The 27,333-nt window shown below is 47.8% G+C and overlaps 1 protein-coding gene across 2 annotated transcripts; it reads right to left on the bottom strand.

The window, feature by feature from the left end:
* On the bottom strand, positions 1-27,333 carry TWIST2 (twist family bHLH transcription factor 2). 2 transcript variants are annotated; one of them, XM_072342197.1, is made up of 2 exons: positions 26,740-27,333; positions 1-833 (listed from the first exon to the last, which is right to left on the bottom strand). In XM_072342197.1, exon 1 carries the CDS (start codon positions 27,256-27,258, stop codon positions 26,776-26,778), a length of 483 nt encoding a protein of 160 aa, XP_072198298.1. In that variant the 5' UTR covers positions 27,259-27,333; the 3' UTR covers positions 1-833; positions 26,740-26,775. The 2 variants fall into 2 exon arrangements, with proteins under 2 accessions (XP_072198298.1, XP_072198297.1); XM_072342196.1 differs by having other exon boundaries at positions 1-704.

Genomic DNA, 27,333 nt, shown 5'->3' with positions numbered 1-27,333 from the left:
TCAGTAGCTGCATGACATCTTTATTTTTAATGGCAAGAGAAGCAGTATACACAGCGACATTGCAGTCTCTTAGCTCGTTAAAAATATCTCAATAAATAAAACAAATAAGCAACATATACACTGGAACAGAAAATGAAAAACAAAAAAGTGAGGGGGAGGAGGAAAGGGGAGGGGGGTCAGGAGTGGTAGCAAATCATGGAGCAATAAGGAAAAGGCAGTAGAGTGTGGAGGGCAGTCTGTAATCCAGGCTGTACTTGAAACAAATCATGCAGGGAGCTGGGGGACATTGTGGCCTTTTTAATTCCTTTTGTTTGTTTGTTTGATTGATTTTTTCCTTTTTCTTCTTTTTTCTGAGAGCCTTGGTCCAGTTTTGACATCACTGCACAAGAAATCAGGTTTTGAGCATTTAACAAACTAGACGTGCACACAACAAAGAATACAGCTAAGGGGAAGTAAAATCCGAACCCAAAGATTTCTCATGCATGTGTTCCTGAATTAAGATTATTATTTTTTCCAGCAAAGGAGAAAGGAAAAAAAAATAAAGAACTAAAAGGAAACACCCAGACAGACACACACACAAAACCCAACAACGATGAACAATCAGGAATGTTGCTTCTCGCTTCTCTGTGATCAGTCACTTGGAGAGATGGTGCGAAGGTTCAGGCCCATAGCTTTGGTGCTGGCTCCTGCTCAGTCTAAGTGCTCTGCAAGAGTTCAGAGTGAGGGAGGTCAAGAGGGGTCTTTTGGACCAGTTTACTTGAGGTCGTTAAGGTTTCAGAAGCTACAAACTTGGATACGTCCCAATTCCACTTCAGTCTCAGACACTGGACAGTCTAGAGAGAGAGGATCGGGGGGGCAGGGAGGGGGGAAAGAAGGGAAAATAAATACACTGAATGCAGGATGTGAGATGCACATTGTTGCATAAGTTCTTTCCTTTGCAAATGAAAGAAGTGCTTTTGAAGAACCCTAACCCAGCCCTGGTGCAGGCAGAGTAGGGCGCACGGTTAATCTGGCAGCAGATCCAGTGCACCAGGAATAGCCCTCATGGCCTCTCAGACAAGCAAAACAGTGGGACTGAATGCTCAGCATGAGTGCTGCTTCCAGTTGTTGCTGCATTTAGTGCTGTGCTCCCACCCACATCTGAGGCATGCTTCAACAATCCCACCCACAGTGACTCTCAGCTCCTCCTGCAAAACCAGGCAGGCCGTGCTGTGTTTTCTTTCCATCCTGGGGTAGCACACTTATGTGAGAGTCAGGAACATCCAAAGAAAGAAAGAATGCAACATAAACCCAACAGTTCCTTTGGCTTTGGGTTATAATGCATGAGTGTACAGTCTACTAAACCCGTAGGCAGGAGTAATGCTTGTATGGAAAACCCCCTCTGCTTACAGCAGCTCCTCCAGCCCCAAGGGCTGTGATGCTCAGCCCCTTACCCGCATTGCTCCTAGTGACCTTACACATGGTCTCTTCTCTGCTCTGCCCTCAGAGCTGTGGCAAGGTGCAGCTGCATGTCACAGAACCCCATTACCTGCAGGCCTGGCTGTGGTCTGCAGCAACCTGCTGCTCATTTGCAGGTTGGTGGGACAAAGCCTGTGCCCATGGGACGTCCCATCTAGCCTGGGGGAGGGATGGTTTCTCATTGCTGGCGGTGCCTCCAGAAAGCTATCTCAGCTCATATATCAAAAAGCAGATGTAATTATTTCCTCACTAAGGAAAGCTTCCATTTAGCTTATTTCCTTTCCTTCTCAAAATTATTAATTATCTAATTACAACCACATTCTGCAGCCAAGCTCAGGACTTGACAGGCTTCCCAGGACCTCTTAGGAAAGCTGAACTGCTTGGGGAAGGCGAGCAGCAGTGGTTTGCATGTGTGCATGTCCTGCGGATGGCAGACCAGCCCCTTCCTAATGCTCACACTGCTGCAGCCCCAGCTAGAGGGCATGTAGGGGCTCTGAATGAGATATAAAACAAAGGGAGGAGGAGGACACCTTGTTCCTTTGGCTCTGATTCACAGACTGGATATGATCACATATTCCTGGACAGCCAATGCCGAAAGAATTCACAGCCCACATATTTCTAGGGAGCAACCCTCCTGTGCTGTGCATCCCTTGTTGGAGATCCCTGTGTACCTGAGACCTTTTCCTTCATTTCTGCATCTGTGGCTGCTGTATTTGGGCTCATTCTAATTTGCTGTAGCCAGAGACTTTGCCACCCTGCTATCATCATCCCACTATAGCATTTACACAAGCCAAGTGCCATCTGGCATTGCAATGGATCCAGCTGAAGGACCCCTTCTGAGGTCTTACAACTCACGAATGCTGCAGGGACCCCTTGATGGGAAAGACAAGACCAGGTGGTCAAGCAAGTTTGAAAGCATAGGAATGGTAACAGGAGTAGGTGGTCATCCACTTGCAGTGTGAGAGACTTGCTTTGGTGGTGGGATGAGTGGAAACATTTGTGGCAGGCAGAGAAGCAGTGAGTCGTGTCTGTACCCATTTCCTCCCAGGTAGTGCCTTGTGCCTGTGTACCCACCAACTGGCTCTGGCCTCCCATAGCAGATTTTATGGGGATGAGACAGATTTTCTTCCCATTAGGGTTGGGTTTGGTTACAAGAGATTGAAATGATTTCCACAACGCAGCCAAGAATGTGAAAGCAATAGGAATCACTGGGAAAACCTTTTAAGTATTTGTGTACACACACATATATATAGAAAAGGTTGATTTTTGAGCTGGTTTTAAAGTTGTGAATGCCAAAAATGGCTCTGCACCCAGGACCTGCTTTCTCTCCTTCCATGTGACTTTCAGCCAGCAGGCACGCATCTAACTAGCCCTGCATGCAGCTGCACAAGTCTTCTCCTTCGAAGTCTCCCTGCCCAGAGTGTGCCTGCTCTTTAAGCATCCTCAGAACATTCATTTTTAATGGGATATTAACTCGAACGTTTGTTTTCTGACAGATTCTGGTGGTTTAGAGCAGGAAGTGTTTTTTTTTCTGCTAGGTGACTGGTGAGCAAGAGGGCTCCCTGCAGTCATGAGGTAGGGCATAAGCAAAGAATGCAGTGATGCTGGACACAAGTGACAAAAGAACACTGCAGTCTTCCTCCATAGAACACATGTGCCAAGGAAGCAAATGTTGAACCAGCCCACAAGAGCACCAAACAACTCCATAATCTCAAAACTCATCCTCCCAACAGGAGAGTTAACAGAAGAGATAAATATAAGGAAGCCTACAACAAGAACCTATTCACTTGCCCAAGGAAAGGCTGCAGGGCCCACATCCCTATGTGTGACGCGTTCCTTCCTTTCTCCACTTTCTGTTGGCAGTAAGATATTATGGGGTGAATGGGGAAGAAGAAATCCTGGATTGCCTGTGCCTGGAGATAACACCTAAGCAAGACTTCGTAACCATTTTAGACAGTGACCTCTCCAGTCATTGTTACCTAGGTATGTATTTTCAGGGTTGGAGGCTGTCTGTATATTCATAAAGAGAAGGGACAATGTGATGTAGGCAAATTATTCTGGAGAAGTTCTACCACTGGGTTCAAACACTGCTTGGTTACAACACAAAAGGAGATGTTCTTGCTCTAGAAGATCAGCACTGATGGAAACGTTTTGCTAAGTAGCAGCTGCCCTTAATAATTTTTCCAAACAAATAAATGTGGCTGGATGGGTTATTGCATTATTTCATAGCCCCACTATGCCCACCCGCCACAGAAGCACTGCATGCACGCTGCCCCCATAGGCTCATTGGAGATGGGGAGCACAACAGCAAACAATACGAAACGTGACATGGGATGCATGTGTCCATGCCCGTGCCTTTGGAGAGAAAAGGTCAGCATGAGCTGATGTGAATATTTGAAATGCCAGAGAAAAAGCTGCTCCAGAAACCAGGCTGGAGGGGAAGACAGATCTCAGTGCCTTGACTTTCAGGCTGGAACGCCTAAATTTGGACTGCTCCTGGCCATAAAAACAGGTATTAAAGCCTACATGGCAGTTTGAAGTGCAGAGGTCTGGGATACCCAGGAGGGTCCTGCTGGGGACACAGCAGTCACCTAACCTAGCAGGGATTGCCATCACCAAGAGTCGGGTCCCCAGATGCAGTGAGTGAGGCTGATCTCAAACACCCTAACCCTTAACATCGCTCATTCCTGAGCTTTGTGAACTATGGGCCACCGCTTCTAGCTGTCTCGGGAATAACAGCTTCAAAAAAGCATATTGCAAACATCAGTGACATATGCATGGTCAGGTCTGTAAGCTTTGCCTTCCAGCCTCCTGTTTTTTATCTGTTCATATCTTTCTGAAGCTTGTGCTGCTTGAACTGAAACTTTTCCATGCCTGAAGGTGATTCTTCTTGTTGTTGTTTTTGTTGTCTGGAGGCTAGGCAAAAAATAGTCCAGCTGTTTCAGAGCAAATGGAGAGTGGAAAACAGCCACGCTCCAAAATGCTAAGAGCTTCCTCATGACTGCTGTGCTGGTGATGGGTGGGAGGCTGGCAGGCAGCATGCAAATGGCTCAGTTTGCAAAGTAGTGTCCCACCTGGACCTGGAGGAAACACACAGTGTGAGTGTCTTTGTGTGCCATATGAAGCAGACCTGAGGCAGGAGGAATGGGCATTTTGTTTTGGCTTAGGTTTTATCATATATTTGTTAAACTAGATGGAGAGAGGTGTTAGAGGAAAGGGAGCCTCGTGGCCAGCACACTGGGGCACACGTAGGCAAGCCAGGTATCTGATGCTCTTAGGGTGAGGCAAAAACATAGCTGTCTCCTTGTTGCTATTGCTCCTGCAGATTAGGAAAGCCAGAAAGGGTGGGTTGCACGCAGTGGTTTGCAGATGAAAGCTGCTTTGACTTCCTGTTGTGTAGGGTGTAACCATCTCAAACTCTCAACACAGGACTCATTTGCAAAGCAGGGGTTCTCTTCTGGCTTCCCTGATGCTAGATCTACAGCCTGCAGATGGTGCCAGGCCTTTCTCAGTGTCCCTCACCACAGGCTGATCCTTCCCCTGGGTTATGAGTGCTTCCCTTGGTGTGAGGGGCTGCATAAATGCCCATGGTGGAACCTGTTAACCTAATGCTGTTAACCTGATGCTGTCCTCCTTCGTTCCAGCTTTGTCCTCCAGAGCTAGTAGTTTATGGCCATTGTCCAGAGCAGCCTAGTCCTCCCAACCCCTGCTACTCAGGGCCCATGCACTACTGAAGTGGACCTTTCCCTGTGCACCTTGTTCATCACGGCCACTCCTAGGTGAAATAGGGGATTCCTTAGAACAGTTTCAACCACTGTTGATTGCTGAAGACCATATAGAGGGGCCTGCAACAGACTTATGTCCTCTGGACTGGAAAGAGAGTGCTGGGGTTTTGGTTTGTTCCTTACCTGGGTAAAGGACAACAACCCATACCATGAGATGCTGTTCTGATGGTGCTGACAGCTGGCTTAAAGGACATCAGAATAATTTTCAAAGGCAATTTTGAACAAGAAATTTCATCTGAGCAATTTCCATGCTGCCATTTCTACATGTAACTTGGATCAAATAGGCTGTCAGCAGCCCCCAGAGATAAAGCAGGCAGTCTATATTTAAAACATTTTATGTCATTTAGACAGTTCAAAAATGCAAACTAACACAGGAAAATCACAGCAGCATCAAGACCTTTGTGAGCAGGCAATTGTGTGCTGCCCTTTGTGGGAAAAGCCAGCATGTGGCAATCCCAGAGAAGGATCGAGAGTCTTATTTAGGGAAGCCAATTTGCCCATAGAATAATGTTAGGAAGGGTCCCTCCTGCTCGATCACAGGGCTGCTGGGTATGGAGAATGGGACAACTATTTGAGGTGGAAAAGCAATGTTTAGGCTGTGTCCTCGAGCGTATCTACTTTACTGCCCACATGGTTGTTCAGGAATCCATCCCAAAATGGCAGAATAGTCCTTGAGATGCCCCATCTGCAGTACAAGGATTTGGGGCCTTCCTTCTGAACACAACTGGAGGCAAACAACAGAACACAGGAACAAAGGATAAACTAAAGCACAAAGGAATGGCACTTTTGAGCAGTTAGGTCATTAGACAGGCTGTTTCCCATCAGAAAAAGACTAAAAGATGGGGATGGAGTATAAGTTCCCATTGCCTCTGGTGGCTCTTTGCCCTCCAGGGAGCATGAGTCCTTGTAGCTGCAGCACTATGCTGGTAAAAGTTGACCCTGAACAGAGAGAGACCAATTGCACGGCTGTCTCTAATGCAGTATGCAAGTACAGCCCTCGCAGTAAAGGCACAAGGGCCGGCCTGCAAGACTTCAGAGGAGAGGAAGCAGTGGAGAAAGGAATTCAGATAATTGTGTGCATGCAGTGAGGGGAGAAGGACAAAATCAGATCTAATGCTGCGGGTACGGACAGACTGAAACCAGATACCTTGGCTTGTGTTTTTCTGCCTTTGCTGGTATGAACTCTTATCAACCATCCGCTCTTGAAGTCTCCCAGATGAAGGAAAGCCACAATTATGTGCATCTTACAGCTGGGAAACCATTTAAAAACATATCCTTCGCAGTTGTTCATTCCCAAGCCACAGGGCCCCCCTCGCTCTCTCCAAACGTACCCCTACCTCAAGAGCCTATCAATGTCTAGAGGAAAGCCTCTAATCTAATTTACCCCAGACTTTCCAGACCTGGCAGGATTTGTCTGCCCATGGCTGGTCCAAGAGAAAATATCTTCCCTGTATCCCGCAGCTCCCCGGTTTGGTATCAGGAGTGTGACTAACTGTTTGACAGGGAGGTGGAAAAAGCAAATGTACAGCCTGTCTGGAAGGAGATTTAATCCTTTCCATCCTCTTCTCCCCCAAGCCTGCTTCTGTCTCAACAGCCCAGCCTGCCCACTGCAAAGAAAAGCCAAAGGCTTGCTCATACCTTGCTGTTCATAGTGAAAGATCCTGAAGATGCAATACCAAAAAGCAAGCCCACAACCCTGGGCCTCCCAGCCCCTCTAAATAACCATCATTAATTCTTTTTTATCCCCACTCTCCTGCAGAATGGCTCTTTTGTACCTGTGGTTACCTACCTCAATAGGCATTATCTACACCAGGGGTTTGTGGTCCCTGTAGAGCTGCCAACACCTTAAGTCCGGTTTTACAGTGCTGCAGAGTATTTGTCTCTGCTTGTCTTTCTAGTTTGTGGAATAGTTTCAATTCAACAACAGAAAATACTTCAATATCTAACAAGATACCATTGCTTTGCATGGATCTGGTGAAGTTCACACTGTCGTTTTTACTAGAACAAGCTGCATTTAATACTTGTATATTAATGCATAAGCTATAGGCTTATCTAATAATGTGTTACATCAGCAGTCATTTAGCTGTCTTTTGAATGCCCTGTGATTTACAGTTGTGGCATCCATCATGCAGTTGTCCTTCTTGCACCCAGTTCTTAAAGGCATAAAGTGAGGTTTCCTGTTTTAACACGTTCAGGTGCACTGCTGTTAGGCTGAGCTCTTTGGGGTAAAAGAAACATCTCCATCTCTCGCAAACGAGCATAGCACCTCTGCATGCTCTGATCTCAAAGTTTCCTTAGCTCCTGTTCAGCTTCCCTTCCGTCTCCAGCCATTTATCACTTACCGTACGCTCTATCTTTACCCCTTAATATCATGCTCTCAACCACTTCCAGCAGAAAAATCTTTCCCTTTGGGGTCTCAGAGCACTTAGAGAAAGGCACTTCTTCAGCATTTTGGCCAGTGGCTGATTTAATGTAGCCCAGATAAAACCGGTTGCCTGGAGCTGGCCCCTGAACAGGGAGGACAAGTGAGGGCTCTGCAATGAAGTGTTTTGCTGCTGGGGCTCTCAGGGTTTCTGCGTTATGTCCTGCCTCTCTACAGCAACCTCCTGGCAGTCAGTGTGTTTGCTCCAAGGTGCTGCAGCCCTCCCTTGCCAGAAAAGAGAAGGAAAAATAAAAGCTTTAAACAGGAAAGAGTCCCCCAAAGGAACAGTTCCCCCAGCCCTGCACTCCTCCACAGTCCAAGCCTTGGCCTCTCCGGGGCAATGGGGTTCGTCGCAGCTGGAGGAGGAGGTAGGTTTGTGGGAGCCCCTTGTTAAAATCTTGGCAGTACATCACTGAAAGCGCTGCTAGAAATTGCCAAAAGCCGGAAGCTGTTAATGAGCAGTTGGAGCAGGAAAAAGCAGAGCTGTTTCGAAATCTGAAAGGACCGTGTAAGCTCTGTCCTCAGCTCTGCCCAGCTGCCTCGTGGGTGGCTCTGAAGAGTGAGCGCCTGGGGACACCACCAGCATCTCCTGGCTCACACAAGGGCCCATGGTGCAAGGGGCAAGGGATAGCCAGGGGCCACCTCCAGCCCTCCTGGATGGTGCTGCAGCAAAGCCCGTGTCCACACTGCTTCCTTGGCCCTCCTGGGCACTCAGTCGCAAGCCTGGCTTTGCATCAGAAAGGTGTGGAATAGGGAGAGGAACAGGGAGGGGGAGACGGCAGGAAATGAGATTTTCTTCTTGGGCAGCTCTGCTGAAACAAGTAGGGATGGGGAGGGAGGTAGCATGGACTCACACATGTCCTTAAACAATGGCTTTGAAGCTGATGATGCTTGTGCAGTTCAGTGCAGGTTTTTTTTTTGTTCCCTCTGCTTTTTGAGCCTCTCTGATTCTCCAGCCTCAAGGCCTCCCATATCAATATGGGTTTGAGCTGCCAGCCCATAAGCAGTTCTGGGCAGGCGTTTGGTTCTCCCTGCCTGAAACACACACCTACTGCATGCTTGGGCCAGCCAGGTCAGTGCTGAAGCAATGGAAATACACTGCACATAAGTCAGATAAGGAAGGTGAAGTGGTCAGGCATGAGCCGTAAGTTTCTATTGAGATGCTCACAGCAATAGACTCGTGCAATCCCTATCCTATCCAGCTTGCAAACTAGGGCTTATGCTTTTGGACACAGCTGCATGACCTGTTGTTATGGTTTATTGACTCAGCTATGATGACTGACCACATATATGCACTAAGCTGTATGCAAAGTAAAATATATCATCTTCTGGTGGGCTGGTTGAGAATATCCAGGTGGGAAATATCAGTAGATGCAGGGTTCTCCTTGCTTTTGGACATATGTGGAGCTGTGGCTATGGGTGGCTTGGGCTGCATGCAGCATGGTATGTGGCGTGCTCTGACAGTGCTGGTGGTCAGAGTGAATGTCTCTGGTCCCTTTCTACACAACATGGGCTGTAAAAACACCTCTTGCCTCCATCCCATTTTGGAAAAGCAAAGAATATTGGACAAAGGGAAGCATTTTCTCCTCCCCTCTCCACTCCTGCCAAAATAACAGAAATTCTAGGAAAAACACCTACTCCAAAAATAAATATATACATCTGCAGCTTTATTCTTCTTCCAAGGGAACTCTTTTGGGGCTCAGCCAGCACCTTCCCTGCTCCCTTTCTCTTTCCTGTGTGCAGCGTATATCCCTCTACAGTCTGCAAACTTCCTGAGTGGCAGCATCTCCATGGGGAGGAGGAAACGTCATTTTGTGGTTCAGGGACATTGGAGCAAGCCTTGCAGCATCCAGAGGTAGCCAAACACAAAGGGGACTGCTCTCTGCTTTTTGTTCATCAGTGCAGCACAATGACCATGTACGAGTACTTAACAGCACTGCCTCCTAAGAGTAAATCAGCAAGTGGGTGACGGCAGCCATCCGTTACAACGATCTCAGCTAATTCCACTGGTGGCTTAATGCCAGTGCTATTAACAACGGTGAAAACCCCACTTCAGGAACATCTCTGGTTCAAACTCCTTATAAAAAATAAAAACTGGGGCCACCCACTAAAAAACAGAAAGAGTTTGCATAAAATCAATGGCATTCTGCACGCTCCTGTGAACAATCTGCAGGACAGGTAAGATTTCCTTATGAACTCGAGATGCTTTTTAATATTTGATACAGTTCCTGACAGATAGCAACCGAAACACCTGTATGCCAGATGTGCACAGCTGTTCGTGTGCTGTTGCTGATCAATCTTCAGATTACATCACGTTCCAGATGCCTGACTTCAGAAACGCTTGGAAGGCAGAGCTGGAGCGAGCAAAATGCAAGCTTAGGCATTTCTTCTTCCTGACTGTGATGCCGGGCCTTCTCTGCACGCCATGCAGAGCCCTTTTTTGTCACCTTGACCTATGTGACATTGAATGAGGGGCACTCCAGCCATCCAGCTGGGAAGTATTGTCATCCTTTGGCCATGGGCTATATCTGTGCATGGGTAATGTGCTGGGGAGGTGGGCTACATATTGCTCACCCTGTGTTTCTACCACCTGAGACAAAAAAAACACCCAACACCATCAGTCTTTGAAGAGGTAAAGTTTGGTGTTTCTTCACACTGTAACACAAGGCACAGCTTCAGTACAACCCTACAGCCACACGTGGGTCTGTATGGGCATGTGTGTATGTGGCTATGAAAGTAAAGCCCTTTTGGGTCCATTGGGACCAATGGATCCGTTGCCCAATAGGACAGCACTTGTTCCTGGAACACCAGGAAGCAAAACTGTGTCTGCCCTGAGGGAAACTTGGCCCTTCAATCTGATGTCAGAGCATAGCAGAAAACCCGCAGTGAGAAGGAGCGGGATTTCCCCATCTCCTTGCCCAGCAACCTCCCTGCCACCATACCTGGGTTTTATAAGAGCCAAGACTTGCATCCCAGACCACGTTCCCAAATATTTGCACAGGAAAGCGTGCTGCTTTGGCATCTCCTCCCTTGCATGAGGCAGTGTTTGAAGAATGTGCCCTCGCACACCACACCCTGGTCCCTGAAGTCGGCAGTCGCAGTTGCAGTGTTTCCCACTGCAGCAGGTGCAGGTTCTTGATAACCACCCAGACTCTGAGTAACGGTGGTGATTCAGTGTGTGTGTGTTACTAATCTCCCAGGATTTTTGGACGGGATTGTACCAGGCCAGGTCTCCATCTGGGATTAATCAGTGCAGCTTCATTGAAGTCAAGGGGCCAAATTCTCACTTGGAATAAACCAGTTTAACTCCGCTGCAGTCAATAAAGCCACTCTGATCTTTTTTATAGCAAGAATAGCCCGACTCTTTAAAATATGTGGGGTCACTGGGTGTTGCCCTCATGCAGAGGGAGTTGCACTTTATATACCAAACACTCCTGCCATGGTAAAAAGTTCTTGACATCAAATAAGGCACTCTAGCAGTGATGCTAACCGTGACATGCTTCAGACAGCCATCAGGTCACATGCAGGGTAGGGGTGAGCAGAGCTCACTGAATGCCACCATCAGCCTCAGGGCTGGAGCCCCACTACAGAGCAGATCAGCTGCACTCACTTATGGACACCCCATAAATGGCTGTCCCCATGCTTGGGGAGTGACTGTCATGACTTGAAATGCATATCCTGGTATCCTGGTAGAGCACAGCTTGTTTTGCACTCCTGGTTTGCTAGTGCCAGAGGCTATTTCTTGCTGCCTTCAGGGATCCAACAGCTACATTATCACACTTGTAAGCCTGGCAAGAGCCCTCACCTGTTGTTCATCAATACTACATCAGTTCTTACAGCATTTGCTGCATGTAGAACCCTTTCCATCACCTCCGCAGTTTTTGTCTTCCTGACAGATGTCACTGTCAAAGCTTAAAACCTGCCCTCTAGACCTCATTCTACAACCTCGTCCCCAGGTGCCGCTCTTCTTTCTCTATCGTGTTTATAAGCAAGCCTGACATCTCCTTCCTTCTGTCCTATCTCCTTGCCAGCCTCTTCTCAAGGCTCATGTATCAGTGAGCTGGTGGCATATTCTGATTGCCATCTACCAGCTTTCTATGCTGCTGTTTCTAGTTTCCATAGATAAGCTATTCTGTAGACACTTTAAAACTCTCTTTAGAGTTTTCCAGCACGCATCTGAAGTTTCTGTCTTGGAGAGGAGAAATAAGAAGCTAATCATTCACTTACTGCTTTTTAAGAAGGTGAACAAACATTCTCACTCCAACAAGTTCAAACTTCTGGAAGAAGAAGCATGCAGAGAGGAAACCTCTCTGCTTAAGAAGCAATTTGACTGTTAAAACAAGAAGAAGAAGAAAAAAGAAAGCCAGCTTGTCCTTAGCTTGCCTTCATTGAGTAAAGCATTCAATCACATGCTTGATTTCTAACCGAGTGCCTCTAGTCCCTATGGCTTCAGTGGGATTTAGCACATGCACTGAGGATGTGTCATGTGCTTTGCTGAATCAGAACAGCCTAACAAATGGCTACCCAGAATCTGAATTGTACGTAACACGAACACAGAAGTCTATAAAAAGCCCTGGAAAATTGGTTTACACGATCTTTTCCAGTCTGTCATTGTGCAGAAAGCAGATGTACATTTCCTTGACTCTACTTGCCAGGGTTTTTGGATTTGGGAAATTATATGAATGGGTTAAGACAGCATTTTCAACCAAATTGCTGCGTGGATGACTCAGCTCAACGCCAGCTGGCTGGTCTTGTTTAGGTTTGCCAGCTGCAAGCTGGACTTGTCTGAGCCTTTGAATCTGAACGCTGCTAGTTCCCTACTGAGCTAATAGCCCATGTGGTACTGATGCAGCCTCCTTTCTGGGGGAGGCAGAGGAGCTCTCTGCATCTGTTTAGAACAAAGGCTTTGTGCCTTGCCTTTGGCAGCGTTGTTCCTCTCTGTATTTCACAAGCTGCCCTAGGATGTGCAGACTGTGAGTCCTAGGGCATGCAGACCTGAGCTAAGCCCACTCTCCCCTAAATTGGGGTCTTTCCCTGAATATACTGCTTACAGGCTTCTCATCTGACTTGCCTGCATTTGCAACTGGGGCTGAACAGCTTTTCCTCTCCATACAATCAAGTTTTACACACAGCTTGTGTTTTCAGCACGGTAAAATGTTTCCTTCAGTTTCTTATGTACAGAATGGTTTGTGAAGGGTGGGGGAGGCTGGACATTCAGTCCAGCAGCAGAAGTGAGAAATCAGGCTGAATGTAGGGATGGTACGAGGAAATAATGGTTAATCTCTGTGTAGAGAAAAGTGTAGGCATGCTCCTACACACATAGGATACCCTATTTAAACTTACATATACTATAGGTACGGAGGAGCACAAGGTGTTTGTAGTAACTCCTCTGCACTTCTCCTGAGTTAAAGATGCTTTTTGCAGCTACGGGGGAGTGCAGCCATAGGGATACCACAGAGGTCTGTGCATTCAGCAGGACCCTTGGTATTACCATAGTTAGAATGGGAAGGAGTTTGAAAGTTTCCCCTACCCACACTGAGTGCTTCAGCCAGGAAGGATAAAGACATTTATCCAGAGAAGCATGGCTGAGAAATAGCGTCTGAAGCCACAGCCTGCTTGAACTGCAGCTGGAAATCTTGCATCAATGTGATGTGCTCCGTTTCCTGCAGGACTAGCAAGATGTACTTGGAAACCAGCACTTGAGAAATGAAAATGGTCACTCATTACTTGTGTCATATCTACTGACTGGGGAAGTGTCTTCAGACCAGGGGAGCTGTCGGGCCACACTCGTGTCCAGGAAGTGCATGCATGCACCCTACAGGAAGCCTAACCTGACATCCCACACAAATTGGCTGAGCAAAGTGATCTCTGCCCTCTTTTTACTTATTTATATTTTGAGTTGACTGCATAATCTGGCCCTCTAGAAAGTCCCTTCAGGAGGTCACGCAGCTGAAATAATAGCTAATGATTTTTTAAAAATGATTTGGGAGTTATTAAATGCCGCCTTCTTCCTTTCCTTCCCTCCCCTCGATCCCTCTTTAGCAAACACTCCTGATTCCATTGGAAAAGCATCCTGGTGGATGTGAAGGAAGATACTCCCCTTCACATGTTTGCATGTTGCCCCCAAAATGGGTACTGCTGAGATAAGAAAGCTAGCTGAAATGAGCACTATCACAGCAAATCCCAGGCACTATAAAGAAATGCTGCCTTTGCTTTTCCTTCCAACAGTATATCTCCCTGCTCCAATCACTTCACTTGCCTGCTCTGTTTCTGGCCATGGGATGCGTTTAAGTCCAAGGGATGGGGCTGTCAGGCTTCTCCTGTACAAACCTCTTGTACTACTTCCATTTATGCTCCATTAACCAAAGGAGGAGTTGGCTGTATTGCTTTCACTGGGAGCTGTGCCTGTTTACACAAGCTGGACTGTGACTGTAGCAATTGATGGTCTGTATCTGTCTGGGGAGAATACATGCATGTGCTCAGCTTTGGGGGCTCCCTGAGTGACCACGGGATCACCTCTGATACAATCAGCATGATCCCACTTCTAGGACACCAGAGTGGGGTTGAGACCCAGGTAAGCTGTTGTGTTGGCTGACAATTGCTCCTAGGCATGAGAGAGCTTGTGGGCTGCCTTTCCAGGAAAGGGAGCTATGATCTGGTCCAGGCACCAGAGAATTGCTTGCTCACTGCAGTAAAGGTAGTAGATGAAGCAGCTTTGATCTCAGGTGATCAGGAAAAAGGCTAAAAGTGCTTGGGTGCTGCTTCTGGGCTATAGCATCTCCATGTACTAGGTTCCTCTCTCCAGGGCAGGAATAATAATGCTGCTCTGCCCATGTGGAGCAAAGGCTTATGTTCAGACAAGGAAGCATTCCAGTATTACAGGAAGCTGTTCTGGTTGGAAAACTTCTTTGGTGCAGGGAAGTGGTGGCTGATGTCAGTGGAGATGGCTTGGAGATGCTGCAGTAACAAGACATACGTAGGGTCTGCTCTGTACCAGCTTGTGACTTCCTGAACTTCCAGTTGCACACTTAAAAACATGCATATGTTGCTTAATCCCTCTTCGTCTTGGTCTTGCACATTAACAGCTTAAAGAAGCTTTCCAAAGGGATTAAAACAGCTATTAAATATCAAGAATCTCAGGCGTGAACATAGGGTGGTATTTTCTAAAGGGCTGAGAAAATTCAGTGCTCTTCAAACAAAAAACATCAACTCCAGAGGGGTCCTACACTTCTTAACCTCACCTTCCAACTCCAGCCTGTCCACCAGAACATGTAAGTTCCCTAATAACAGGCCAGAGGAGAGTGATAGTGGCAATCTGAAGGCCAAGTTCTATCGGGTGCTTTGGTGTGGAGACACCACAGCCTATGTAGAGAGGCAGCAATCTGCTGTAGGAGCAGGCTCCTCATGTTAGCCTGGTGCATGCTCAGTCTCAGCCTCCCTCTGTGACACAGCCCAGTCCAAGCTGTTCTTTTTTCCTCTCGGCTCATCCCTGGTCCCCAGGGCCCCCCATTTCCTCTGCTCATGGCCTCCCTCCTGCCCTGCTGCTCCCTCAGCTCTCCTCGCTCCATGACTTGCTGTGGCCAATATGAGAGCAGAGGAGCTGAGCCCTACACTCAGTTCACATCCCCCCAGCTTTGTTTCATGTTGTCCCTTCACCCAGTTTCGGGCTCTTTGCTGGTGCTTAGGTTCAATATCTGCAACAGATATGGGAGCACATAGGCTCCAGCAGCTCTCTGTAACCTCACTGATAGCACTTCCTAAGGATCCTCCCTCCAAAAAACAGCATGAAATCCTCCTCCTGTGTGATGGGTCCCTCCTCAGAGGAAGCTGACAACAGTTCCCTGGTCCTGGGAATGGCTCCCATCCCACTGCTACTGTCACCTGCTCTGGTTATACTGCAATAGAGTGGAATGCAAAACAATCTCGGTCTTTCCTGCTTTCCTTACTGCATCAGAAACCTCTCTTGCTGTTACCACATCAAACCTTAGCTCTGCTTTATTGAAATTTTCTTGAAGTCCCTTGCTGACCAAAAGGGTCCTTTTTAAATGCACCTCCATTTCCACACAATCTTAGGTGATTTGCAAGCCGCAGCACAGCATCCTCTGACTTCCAAGTATTCAGTGCAAGTCTGATTCATGCTACAAATGCTTGCTCATCAGTTTTCATTTAGATCATTGCAATTTTTGGGACCAAAAAGCCTTATTAGTTCCCCTGGTGACTCTGCATGGCTTTGCAGCAATTCTGCTTTAACTGAGTCCTCGGGATGGCTCTGGCCCAAATGAACTCCTCGATATCCTTGTGTAGAATTCTCCTGATGGTGCCCTGAGATCAGCCAATGCTGGCCTTTCTCTAAACTCCCACTCAGTGCCTCAAATCCCAGGGAATTCTCTCCTTCCGCTGATACACCCCATGCTTTGAAGGCAGAAATAGAGACATCCAGCAAGACTGCAGGGGTTTGCATGGTTCGGTTGCCTTCAGCTAAAGCTTTCCATAGCTGAGGTGAGGGCACCTCAATGCACACACATCCTACGTGCACAGTAAGACCTCTGTGCTGCCTGTTATGCAGCTAATTCTCTGGTAGGTCGGTGAGCCTGTGTGATATGCCTGTTTGCAATTATGCAGCAAGCTTTTTTCCTGAATTACACACCTCAGACATGTTTGACGCTCAACCTAGGCTTCCAGACCCCCAGAAAGAAACAACTAAACTTCCAGTGGGCAGATAATTTGGGACTGTACTGGATGTTCCTCATTGAGTCCATGCAGCTGCAGGTGCAAACTGCTCTCCCCTACAGAGTGGGTGCCCTTGCCTCTTGGACCGAAATTTTACGACTGACTTCAGCAGAAGCACAGTTTGGATTGTATATTTCCTTTTCTTTTGTTCCCCGTTGTGCCCTAAGCTCCAAGCCCAGCAGCCTCCTTAGGCTCATTTGGGACATGGCTGCTTGTGTGCACTACTCTCTGTGGCCTGGAACCAACAGCTTTCATGCACTGTGTTCTTTGTTATCAGCTCAGCTAATGCATGTGCCTGTCTCTCTGCCTTCTGTGTCTGCTGCTCTTTCTTCCCCCCCCCCCTTCCCCCCTCCATCTGTAGGTCACTCATTGTGGGTCACTTTCTTTTTGCTCCTTAACCCCACCACAGACTGTTGTTTTTCTGACTCTGGAGAGGGTATTTTTGTTCTCTTTTATTTCTTTGGCTGTCCAGAATGCAAAAGGTTAAACATTTTGGAGAAACTTTGTTCTGTATTTACTGCTGAGGTAGGTTTCTAAATCAACAGTAGGTCGTGTATTGGAGTGACTCACAGCGCAGCTTAACCTCTTTACTTCCGTTTTGTCCCTCTCTAAAGCTGAAGAGCACATCTGCAATTTAGATCTCTGAGCGAGGAGCTGTGAAATGCATACAAATTGCTGTAGATAGGCCTCTCAGAATGGCCCCAGTGCACAGCCATTTTCCATTTGGCAGCAGTTGGGTCCCCCTGGGATGCAAAAAATCACCTAAAAATACAAGGGAGTGGATGGATAATCCATGCAGAGAGGAGGACGGGCTGCTGGGGAAATGGGGCGGGCAGCAGTGCCCAACCCAGGGCTTGGCTCCAATGGAACCAGAGTCCTGTGGGTCCCTTCCCTGCCTACACACTGCATGCAGAGCACCTGCCTCGTAGGGGAGGCAAGCAGACAACAGAGGCAACAGAAAGCATTAGCATTGCTTTGCAGAGGGGGAAACTCAGGCAACCAAGCATTAACAAAAATTACACAGGCAAATTGTGCCTGAACCAAGAGTAAGTTCGGCTTTTACCCTCGATTCCCAGAGCCTAAGTGGCCTTGGGCACAGATGTGCACAGCTCACACCAAAAGCAGCATCACAAAATGAGCTGGAGCCAGAGCAGATGGGTGAGGGGGCTCCTTCACCCACTTCCATCTCTGCAATGCACTGTCTTGTGGGACACCCCCTCTACCTGTAGCTGAGCATAGGTTTACAGGCACAACTGTCCGCTGCAAGGCTCCGGAGGAGTTTTCCTAATGTTCAGATCACAAATTGCAACCTGCTACAGATTTTCACTAAAGGAAGCATTGAACAGCAGGGCCAGACCAGAGTCATCTTTCAAAATACTGGTTATTTATTGACACGGATGTCTATAATGAAGAACTGGAGTTCCATATAGAAAGTTTACATTAAAGAGCCTGAGCAATAGCTGGTTGGTACACAACAGAAGTGTTACTTCCACAAGTGCGAGCTACAGCATTTGCAGCACAGCTTGTCTATGCCTGCTGCACTGATCCACCAAATGCCTCTGAACAGAAGCTTCTATGCAGTATCAGCAAACACTACTCAGAGAATCCCCTTGCAAGGCAAAACATTTCACCCCGAGTTTCACGGCTGGGAAAGTAGCAAAAAGCATCTGGTGCCATTTGGAACCCTGACCCTGAGCTAAACAGCCTATAGGACTGCACTGATGCCTGCTGCAGAGTGTCGTCATTGCTTTGCATGTGAGGATGCTCCTGGTTTGCTCTGTGTTAGGTGTGCCCTTAGGATGCAATTTGTGGTCCACCCTGCTCTTTCATGCAGTGCATCCTGCCCTCTAGTGCCAGCAGATGCTGAACCAGCAAGGGACCAGAGGCTGTGCTGTTCACCTGTGCTATCACACGCCTCTCTGAACCTGGGAAGCTGCTGCTTATTTTTGCAGGGAGCTGGCTGGTCTCTTTGTGCATCACCAAATTTGTGTAACCAATTGGGCACCCCGTGTCCTTCTGCCCATTCCTGACACAGCAGGGAGGATGTTTAGCATGGCCTGGTGTGGGTAGGGCTGTGGGCACGGATTCTGGAGATGTTTTCAAGGAAAATTGGCTTTTAATGGCAGCAAAAGCACATGTGGCAGACTGCTGTGAAAGGCAGCCTTGGAAGCCAGGATGTTGTTTGACCATGACCTAAAAATCTTAAATGCCACATTGTGAATGGATAGAACAGGGACACCTCGAAATAGGTCTCTTGCTTTTGCCCTGAAGAAAGAAAACAACTTTCTGTTTCTGTTTGAAAAGAAATCTGAGAGCGCTCCTTTACATTACAGTGCGGCGGTTTCACCCACAGCGATGCTCTCTGTCCTTTCCCAAGTCCCCTTCCACCACAATAACTTCAACACCCCATCCAGGGAACGCTTCAAGCTTTGAAATGCATCAAAGCCACCAGCTGAGAACCTGTGCTGGGACGCCTGCTCCCATACACAGAGCCATGCATACCCCCAACAGCACAAGGTGGGACCCTCTGGGTTTTTGCTCCATTTCCTGAGTTATTTGGAGCCATCAAGACAGCCCTGGTGAGGGAGCACTGCTGCAGCCACGCGGAGCTTTTGTGCACAAGCAGAAAGTGGAAAAAGTATTGGATAAATGTCTCTCCTCCTCCTCCCCTGTCCCCATCTTGGAACAGATTCTCGCCTTCGGATGTTGGGTTTTGGGGGAAGGAAAAAACAGGGAAAAAGAAAGCAAAGCAGCACGCCTGAGAGGTCACCCATAGTTTTCCTCTGATGCACGGCGAGGCGCGAGAGCTCGCGTAGCTGTTAGGGTGGGTTTGTTTCTTTAAGGTGTCTCCCAAAGGGAGGATCAGCGCAATGCAATGTGGCAGCTATGGTAACTCCTCTTGGCTTTCAGCGCAGCCTTCGCTGATCGCGCAACTTGCTAGGGAAGAAGGTACAGCTGTCCAGGCCTTGGCAGCAATCCTTACCCTCTGCTCGCTGCCAAATATCGTTTTTCTTTCTTTATTCTTTTTTTCTTTTCTTTTGGATAATTTTTTGTTTCCTAAGAAAATGGAAATAGGAGGGGCAGCCTCTCAGCTTCCTCTGATGCCTTCTAAACCCAGATGACCGCAGGCAGGGTGGTGTGGAGGTGCTCCTGGGAAGGAGGGGGTTTGCTCCTCAGGCTGAACCTGTGGTGTGGAGTGGCAGAAACAGACAAAAAAAACCCCATTCTGAAACATTTAGCTATGTGTATAGTTTTCTGAGTGTGCCTGAAATACATAAGAGCTGATGGACAAAGCGGTCGGTGCAACCTGAGAGTAATTCACGGGGGGATGCTCTCTAGAAAAAGGTCTTTTATTAAAATATAATAATAATAAGACACAACAGCCAAGTGTTGTTAAAGCTGTGTGTGCGAAATCATATGGCAGCATCTAAATGACTGATTAAGGTCAAACTGTGCCGGGGAGCAAATGCACCGCAGCCAACTCACACGACGGGTAAAGTTATGGTGCTGGGAAACAGCACAGTGCGCACACGTATTAAATTATCACAAGGAATGTTGGTCTAGGTTGTGTTTATCACTTCCAAGGGGAACATTGGATAGGATCATCCTGAGCATCTTTTCTCTTGAGGCTCCAAACAAGCTGCTGTGAGCCACTTCTATGCTTCAGAACTTAGGGATGGTCCTGTGTCTTCTCTATGGGGAAGGTGGTTAGAAAGCAAATGCTCAGCTATGCTCCAGCAATGAATGTTTCATAAATAATATAAAAGAGGTTATTTAGTGCTGGTAGTATCAGGAACTTTATAGACAGCCCTTCTAGTGGCGAAGGTTGAAAATCCTCTTGCAAAATATCTGCTTGTTCAGCACAGAAAACCCCACCAAGTGGGATGAGTGCAGAGACTGCAGGCTCATGCCTGAAGCATCACGCTCCCAATGACAGACAGCAAAATGGACTCAGCAGAATACTCCTGTTATCTCGTGTGTCAAAATATACATGAATGTATTGTATGAATATATTGGTTTTTGTTATGATGGTTGTGTTCAGCCGCAGAGCTGAATATCTGCTCTTCCCACCGTATCTCCAAGCACTGTGGAAAGAAGTGGCAATACAGGGAAATACAGAGGAGCAGTAAGGAAACGTTGTTCCATCTCTTGAGTCCTGATTGCCCTCTGGATGGGGTTCTGGTGGCACGGGATAGTCAGGCACCCACACAGCCCTGTTCCTCCTGGATCCCCCGGGTGCCATCATGCTCCCCAGGTGAATTTAAAGAGCTGTTCTGGTTTTAGCTAAAGATAAACCAGCCTCCCGTGACAAGTGTGCTGACAAGCCTCTCCCTCTCTCTTGAGTTGGCCCTTTGCTTTTCAATAGCATTCCTACTGTTTTCTGATCGTCAGACTCCTATGCGTGTGCTTGTGGTTGATGCAGATCCTGCTGCCAAATTAATTTCATTAAGGAGCTAATCAGCATGGGAGAAGACAAGCCAGGTGTAGAAAATAGCCACGCTGGGCAGCAGGGATACCAGGGAGCCCTGACCCACACCAAGTCCTGCTTCTTGTATGACAACTTCCCCCCGTTCCCTCCCACCCCCCAAATTCGGAGCTTTATTTAAGCCTGAGCACCAAAGTGTGATTTTTAAGGCGGCCCACACAGCTTAAACCAAAGGTATAATCACATAAATTACTTCCTGTGGGTTTTTTGATGGCTGAATTCATCCCAGAACTAATTTGTACATTCTAAAGCCCGCATTTGGCCTGTCTGGTATCTCCTAAGGAAATGGCAAAGCTGCTTCTTGCGGGTGACAGTTAACAAAGCAAAACTATCTTATTAGGAATTCAATTAAAGCTAGCACAGGCTTACTGGATCTCTTCCAGCAAGTATATATCATGCTGAACCAGCCAACATCTGTCTCTTTTTTCACCTCTTTTTCTGTTTTTCAAGCTGTGGTTAAAAGATGGAAAGGAGAAGAAGATGGGAGGAGAAGGAAAGGGGAGGGAGAGGAGGGACGGCTGCTCATTTCCAGCTCACCCTATGGCACTCTGCAAAGGGGCTGTTTTCTTTGCAGTGTCTGATGGCTTTGCAAGCCGTGCAGGACGGGGCTTCACTGCTACCTTCCTGAACAAAATGTGAGCTCATTCCAAGATGCCAAAGTGCAGAAGCCAAAAAGTAATTCGAAATTATGCGATGCGATGGCTGTAAATGTCCTTGAAATCCAGATTTAACAGTGGGACTTCAAGAGTTGTCGCTTGTTAATATTTGTATTAGGAGATTGTATAGGAGATACTGCCTTCCTGCAGGGAAGGAGTCCCATTCACACCCTCCTAAGTGCTCCCATTCACCTGGTGCTGCTTCTCGTGATGTGACATCTCAGGGTGACATATTGTGGAAAAGAAGCATTGAGAGTTCCCTGTTTTAACCAGTCTCCATGCAATGAAAGCCCCGCTTTAGCACAAGAAGAAAGCACATTTCAGAGAGCCAGCACAGCACTGCAGTGAAAATGTGACCCAGCAGTGACTGGGTGACTAGGCAGAGACCAGTAAAGCCAGGGCTGTGTGAGAGAAGCACTGGAATTAGAGTTTATCCAGGTTGGGCTAGCATGGAAACGGTTACGGAGACAAGGATGGGGTGAGGGCTGCTGCACCGTGATTTATTGGCTGGCTGAGTTAATTTGTTGTTTGTGTATGATTAGTTGTCACTGCTGAGTGGTCATCTTCTACAGCTACAAATCTAATTAAATGCCAGGGTGCCTAGGGTAATTTTTTTTTCCCCCAGCAAGTTTTTCTACTGTTTTAATTCTTGAGAACTAATCATTAATTAGAATGATGGTGCTGGCATCCAACTGGAGGACTTGCTGGTTTTCCTCACTTCCAGATCTGCTGAAGAAGTAAACCATGAGTGCTGGTACGTAGGGCCTCTTGGAGTGACACTGAGATGTCTGATGGCATCGCCCGCTGTGCACAGCAGCAAGGTCGCTTGGAGCCCACTCAGGACGTGGCTCAGTATGGTTTTCATGGCACAAAAGGTTTTGGATCAGCTTTTTCCCCCCTAATCTCCTACAAAGACTGGAAAAGCAGTGCCCAAATTGCGCGCTCCCCCCGAGCGGCGGCTGTAATTTCCCGGCTGTGTGTAGAGCTCTCTCCATGCTCTGCTTCATGGCGGTGCTCCCCAACATGCTCCCCAACCAGACTATTCCTACTGCTTCACAGCACGACATAAATGTGGGAGATTTCAGGCTTGGAGATGTACCGAATCACATGGAAATATTTCCTTGGCTGAAGCTATAAAAATAATTACATTGCTAGCAGGAAAGAGTGACGAGACATGTCCCCAAAAGAGATTTAATCTGGGGCCACAGGATCTGTCTCATCGCTGCTGCGATCTGCAAGTCTCATTTATTACCACTACCTCTAACTATCAAACAAGCCCAGCAAACACCGAAAGGGCAATGCAAAGTGAGGCATTTGGAAAGCATTGCAGTCCCTTCCCTTTTGTTTTAAGGATGAAGCTCTGTCCGCTCTTAATGGAGAGATACTCTGCACAGACTGAGGACAACTGATCTGGGGACAAATGGGGACCACTGAGCAGCAATGCGTGCCTTTACTGCTTCCTCAATGACCCTTCAAGACACATCTCCTGATAAGACAGGCAGCACCACACTGGCTCCATTGGGTTACATTAAAATACACCTTTACAGCTCCTCGTAGCAACCCTTCAGTTTTAATACAACGCATCTCTGCTGCGCCTGTCTCTACCTCCTTATGATCAATAATTAATTTATGTGGCTGGTTTGCCTTCGTGTGTCTGCTCAATGGAGGATTTTCCTCTCATCCTCTCTTTCCTGGGGCTCTGAATTTGAGCGCTTTCTGGCTGACTGCTGTGTGTTTGCTGTTCGCTGCCCAACAGATTTATTCTTTCCCAAGAAATGACACGAACGTAAACAGAGGACCCAAAATGCATTTTTTTTCTGAGCTTTTAAATGCACTGAGATAAAAAAAAAAAAAAAGAAAGAAGACCCAGACCACTTTAAACCTATCAATGTAAATACCAAACTTTACAGTCCTTCCCGTCAAGGAAATATATTTACATTTTCTAAGGATGCTTATAAAAAAAAAAAAAAAATAGGGCTTTTGGGACAAAAAGGGCTTAGTTCCAGTGTCACAGCACCCCCAGATCACTGTCCTGCTCTCATAAACCATACAATGAGCTTGTTCCCAAGGCCAGCAGAGATAACATCTGTTTGCTTCTTTAAGGACGAAACGAAATAGGATGCTCGTGTTTTATACATTTTATAAACAGCAATGGAAATCTGCGCAAGCACCATACCAGGCATGTGCTGTGCGTGGATTCCCCCAAAGCAGACTGATGGCAAAGGTGCTGTGGCTGCAAGTGGGAGCTCAGGGATGGCAAAGAAGTGTTAAAGGGCTCTGAGGGGAAGCGACGGCTGCTGGCAGGGTCCCCTTACCCCCAAGTGTGTGTGCTCTGCACTTTGCTGATACTCCCCGACATCTGACTGGACATGATTTTTCCCACCAAGTGGGAAATAATGGGAAACCTATTTTCTTTTCTCCCGTTGTTTGCTTTTTTTATAGCATCATGGGCTTTCCAAGGGGAAGAAGAAAAGCAGGCTGCAAGGAAAGGGGCACAGGTGCTGGCAGTGAGGAGGGGATGTGGGAAGGAAAGGCTCAGTGAGCCCCAGGCTTTGGACATCTGCTGAAACATCCCACTGCCTGTGCAGTGATTGAAGCGCAGAGCTGCGCCTGCTTCTCTTGAAACTACCAGAGTGAGCTGCCCATAATTAGGGCCAACAAGCAAGAAAACCTCTCCTAGCCCAGCAGCAAGCGGCACGGACCTGCTGGCACCGGCAGTGGCCAGGTGGCATTATACCAGTTCCCAAAGCTCTGATTTTCTAATCAGAAATCTCCTCTGATCTTTGCAGCTGGACGACCGCCGCTTCCAAGAGAGCCTTTCCTCTCCTATGTCTTTCGAACCCACCGAGATGGAGGGCGGCAGAATGGGGCTCACTAATGGGGGCCACACTCTTTGGTCCCCAGGAGCGAGTCCCAAACTCGGACAGCCATTTCCTCCACTTTCTGCCATCTCTTTTTGTCCCTAAATATACCTCTGCTCAGGATAGGCACAGGCAACAGACTATGCCACACCAGCCGTCTTTCTGAGGCATTTCTTGAGGATCTCACCAGGGCTTTTTTTTTGCTGGCGGACATAATTTTTGTCGCCATAGAGGACAGAATTTGACACCACACCGTGCTACACCAGGCCATTTGTCAACAGTGTTTTCAACAGTTCAACCGCACGCGTGTGCATGCACACACACAGACACAGGGAGGAAGGCTCACGGGGAGCTGGGGGGCTCAGGGCGGCCATCACAACCCCCCCAGCATCCAAGTGCTGAGCAAAATCCACTGCTCACCACCAAGATGGGAGTGGGGAAAGGCATCGAGTGTGAATTGATCTCAAAGAAACCAAAAACACGGTGGGATTTGAGTTGACACTGTAGGTTTTCAAGCAGCCCAGAAATATCTCTCCCCATTTCTTTTATGCAGGGACAGTCTCTGAGCATCTGCATACAAAGCCTGCCTTGTCGGAGCGATGTTAACAACATTTCCACTGACAAGGAGTCTGAAGTGGGGGTAGAAAAACAAAGGGTTTGCCACTAATGCATTGAACGATGGAGAGGAATGGATATATATTAGATAATAGGTTTTAAAAAAGCCATTGGCTAATGGCAGCACATCGTTTAGGAAACAACAGAATTAATGCATTGTTCCATCCCAGCACTTTAGTATTCAGCCAATCTAAACTGCTGAAGAAATATGTGTTTGGGACATTTTACATCTGTTTTTGACAAGGAGCCTGGGTTTCGCGTATGTTTTGTTAATCTATTTGCTGAAGCCCTTTTAGCCAGATTAGCATGGGAAAAGACACTCAGTTTTACAAACAGAGAGCTTGCACTTCTTAAAAGTGACTCGGTTTAGGCTTCTCGCAGCTGAAATCAAGGCACAGCAATGCAAAAATAGCAACACTTGTAATAAAACCACGACAGCGGCGTTACCTGCTTAAGCAAAGCCAAACAACAGGCAGCCTTTATGTGCCACCGCAACTCATTTTCAGCCTGACATTTTGGAGGTCTCTTTGAGAGCGTGGAGGAACTTTAATTACAGCCCCAAAACACACGCTGCATGGGGACGCGAGGGAAGCGCCTGCTTGAAGTGGTTTTTAAAATGGTTTCAACCCTTTTGCACCACCCGTAAGCCCTACTTGAGCCCTTTTTCAGATAACATTCCATGGCTGCATCAGGATTTTAAATCAGCCATTGATTACCGCTAAAACAAAAACGGGTTTGCCTTGAAAACCTTCCCCAGTGGCCTGGTAAACTTTCCTCCCGTACATCTCCAAAGGGTGAAATTATTGTATTTCACATCACTACGTTGCAGGGGGTAAATTTCCCTTTGGAATTGCTTGTATCCTGCAGCAGCAAGCAGAGTGTGTTGGGCAGAGCAGGATAGCAGCTCTGCTTTATGTACCGAGCCCCGGGCAGCTTCGGCCCCGAGCAGAGCGGCTGACACAACACAGAGCTGCTCGCCTTAATTAGCTTGGGATGGGGGCGTAATTAAGAACTGTTTGGTTTTGCTTTCCTTTCTGTTCATTCCTCCCCAAATATCACAAAGGCGACATAAAGAGGAAGAGGTTTTCTCATCATGGAAAACGATGAGGAAGAGTTTAGTTCCGAGAGTAAATCAGAAACTACGCCCCAGCCAACAAAAGCCCAACACCAACCTCTGTTTGACCGGCACTTTGAGGAAGGGAAACTGAACCAGATGAAAATTTCCCCAGGACTCCTCTATCTTTGTTTGCATTTATTGAGGGAGGGGGATGGGGCCCGGGGGGCAGCCGACATCTGCAGCTTGTTTCTCTTAAGAAAAACCCTACCTGGGGTGCAGCGGGACAAGCTCGTCGCCTGGCCCCAGCAGGGTCCTGCAGAACACCTCATGCCCCCAACGCGGGGAGGATGCGACCAAGCCAGGGTGCCTGGGACGCAGCCGCCCTCGGTGTGCTGTGGCAGCTGGTTCAGATCCCCTTGTCAGCCTGTCTTCCAGCCCTTCCCCAAAGCAGCCACATTCCAGCAAACCTCACGCGGCGATGCTTTCCCCCCTTCCTTGCCCCCGATCCTCATGGAGCAGCGCGACAATGATTTTCCCAACAATGTGCCATGTATTTGATACTTTGCCCACACAGGACTTTCTCTTCTTAAATTCCCACAAGGGTTGGCCCCTCTGTCCTCACGTTCCCATCCCGGTGCCCCCTCGCCTGCCGACCCCGCAGTTCCTTACCCTTTGGTGGCTGCGCTGGTCTCTCTCCGGCGGTGGCTAATGTGAGGCCGACATGGACCACGCACCCTCCATCCTCCAGACTGAGAAGGCATAACTCAGCCTCTCGTGAGCCACGTAACTGCAGCTCGTCATCTTACTGTCCATCTCGTCGCTCTGTAGCACCTGGTAGAGGAAGTCTATATACCGCGCCGCAAGCTTGAGGGTCTGGATTTTACTCAGTTTGTCAGAGGGCAACGTGGGGATGATTTTCCTCAGGGCGGCAAAAGCTTCGTTGAGCGACTGAGTCCTCTGCCTCTCTCTGACATTGGCCAAGATCCTCTGGCTCTGCAGTTCTTCATAAGACTGGGAGCTGGGACTGGACTTTTTTCCCCTCTTCCCTGGGTTGGGGCTGCCATCTTCGCTGGACTTCTTACTGTATCTTCTCTTCCTGCCAAATCTCTTTGGCTGCCTTTCCAGCTCCTCTTCACTGGTCCCCAAGCTATCCACAGGGGAAACAGGAGAACTGGAGCTTTCTTCCATGCTTTCTGCAAGAAGGGGAGGGGAAGAGCCTTTCCCCCCCTCCTTATGTTATGTGAGTGTGTGTGTGTGTGTGTC

The sequence above is a fragment of the Excalfactoria chinensis genome, chromosome 7, assembly GCF_039878825.1.
Source record: "Excalfactoria chinensis isolate bCotChi1 chromosome 7, bCotChi1.hap2, whole genome shotgun sequence".
In the NCBI taxonomy this organism is placed as follows: Eukaryota; Metazoa; Chordata; class Aves; order Galliformes; family Phasianidae; genus Excalfactoria; species Excalfactoria chinensis.
The sequence above is the reverse complement of the archived record's forward strand: the minus strand, read 5'-3'. Positions and strand labels throughout refer to the sequence as shown.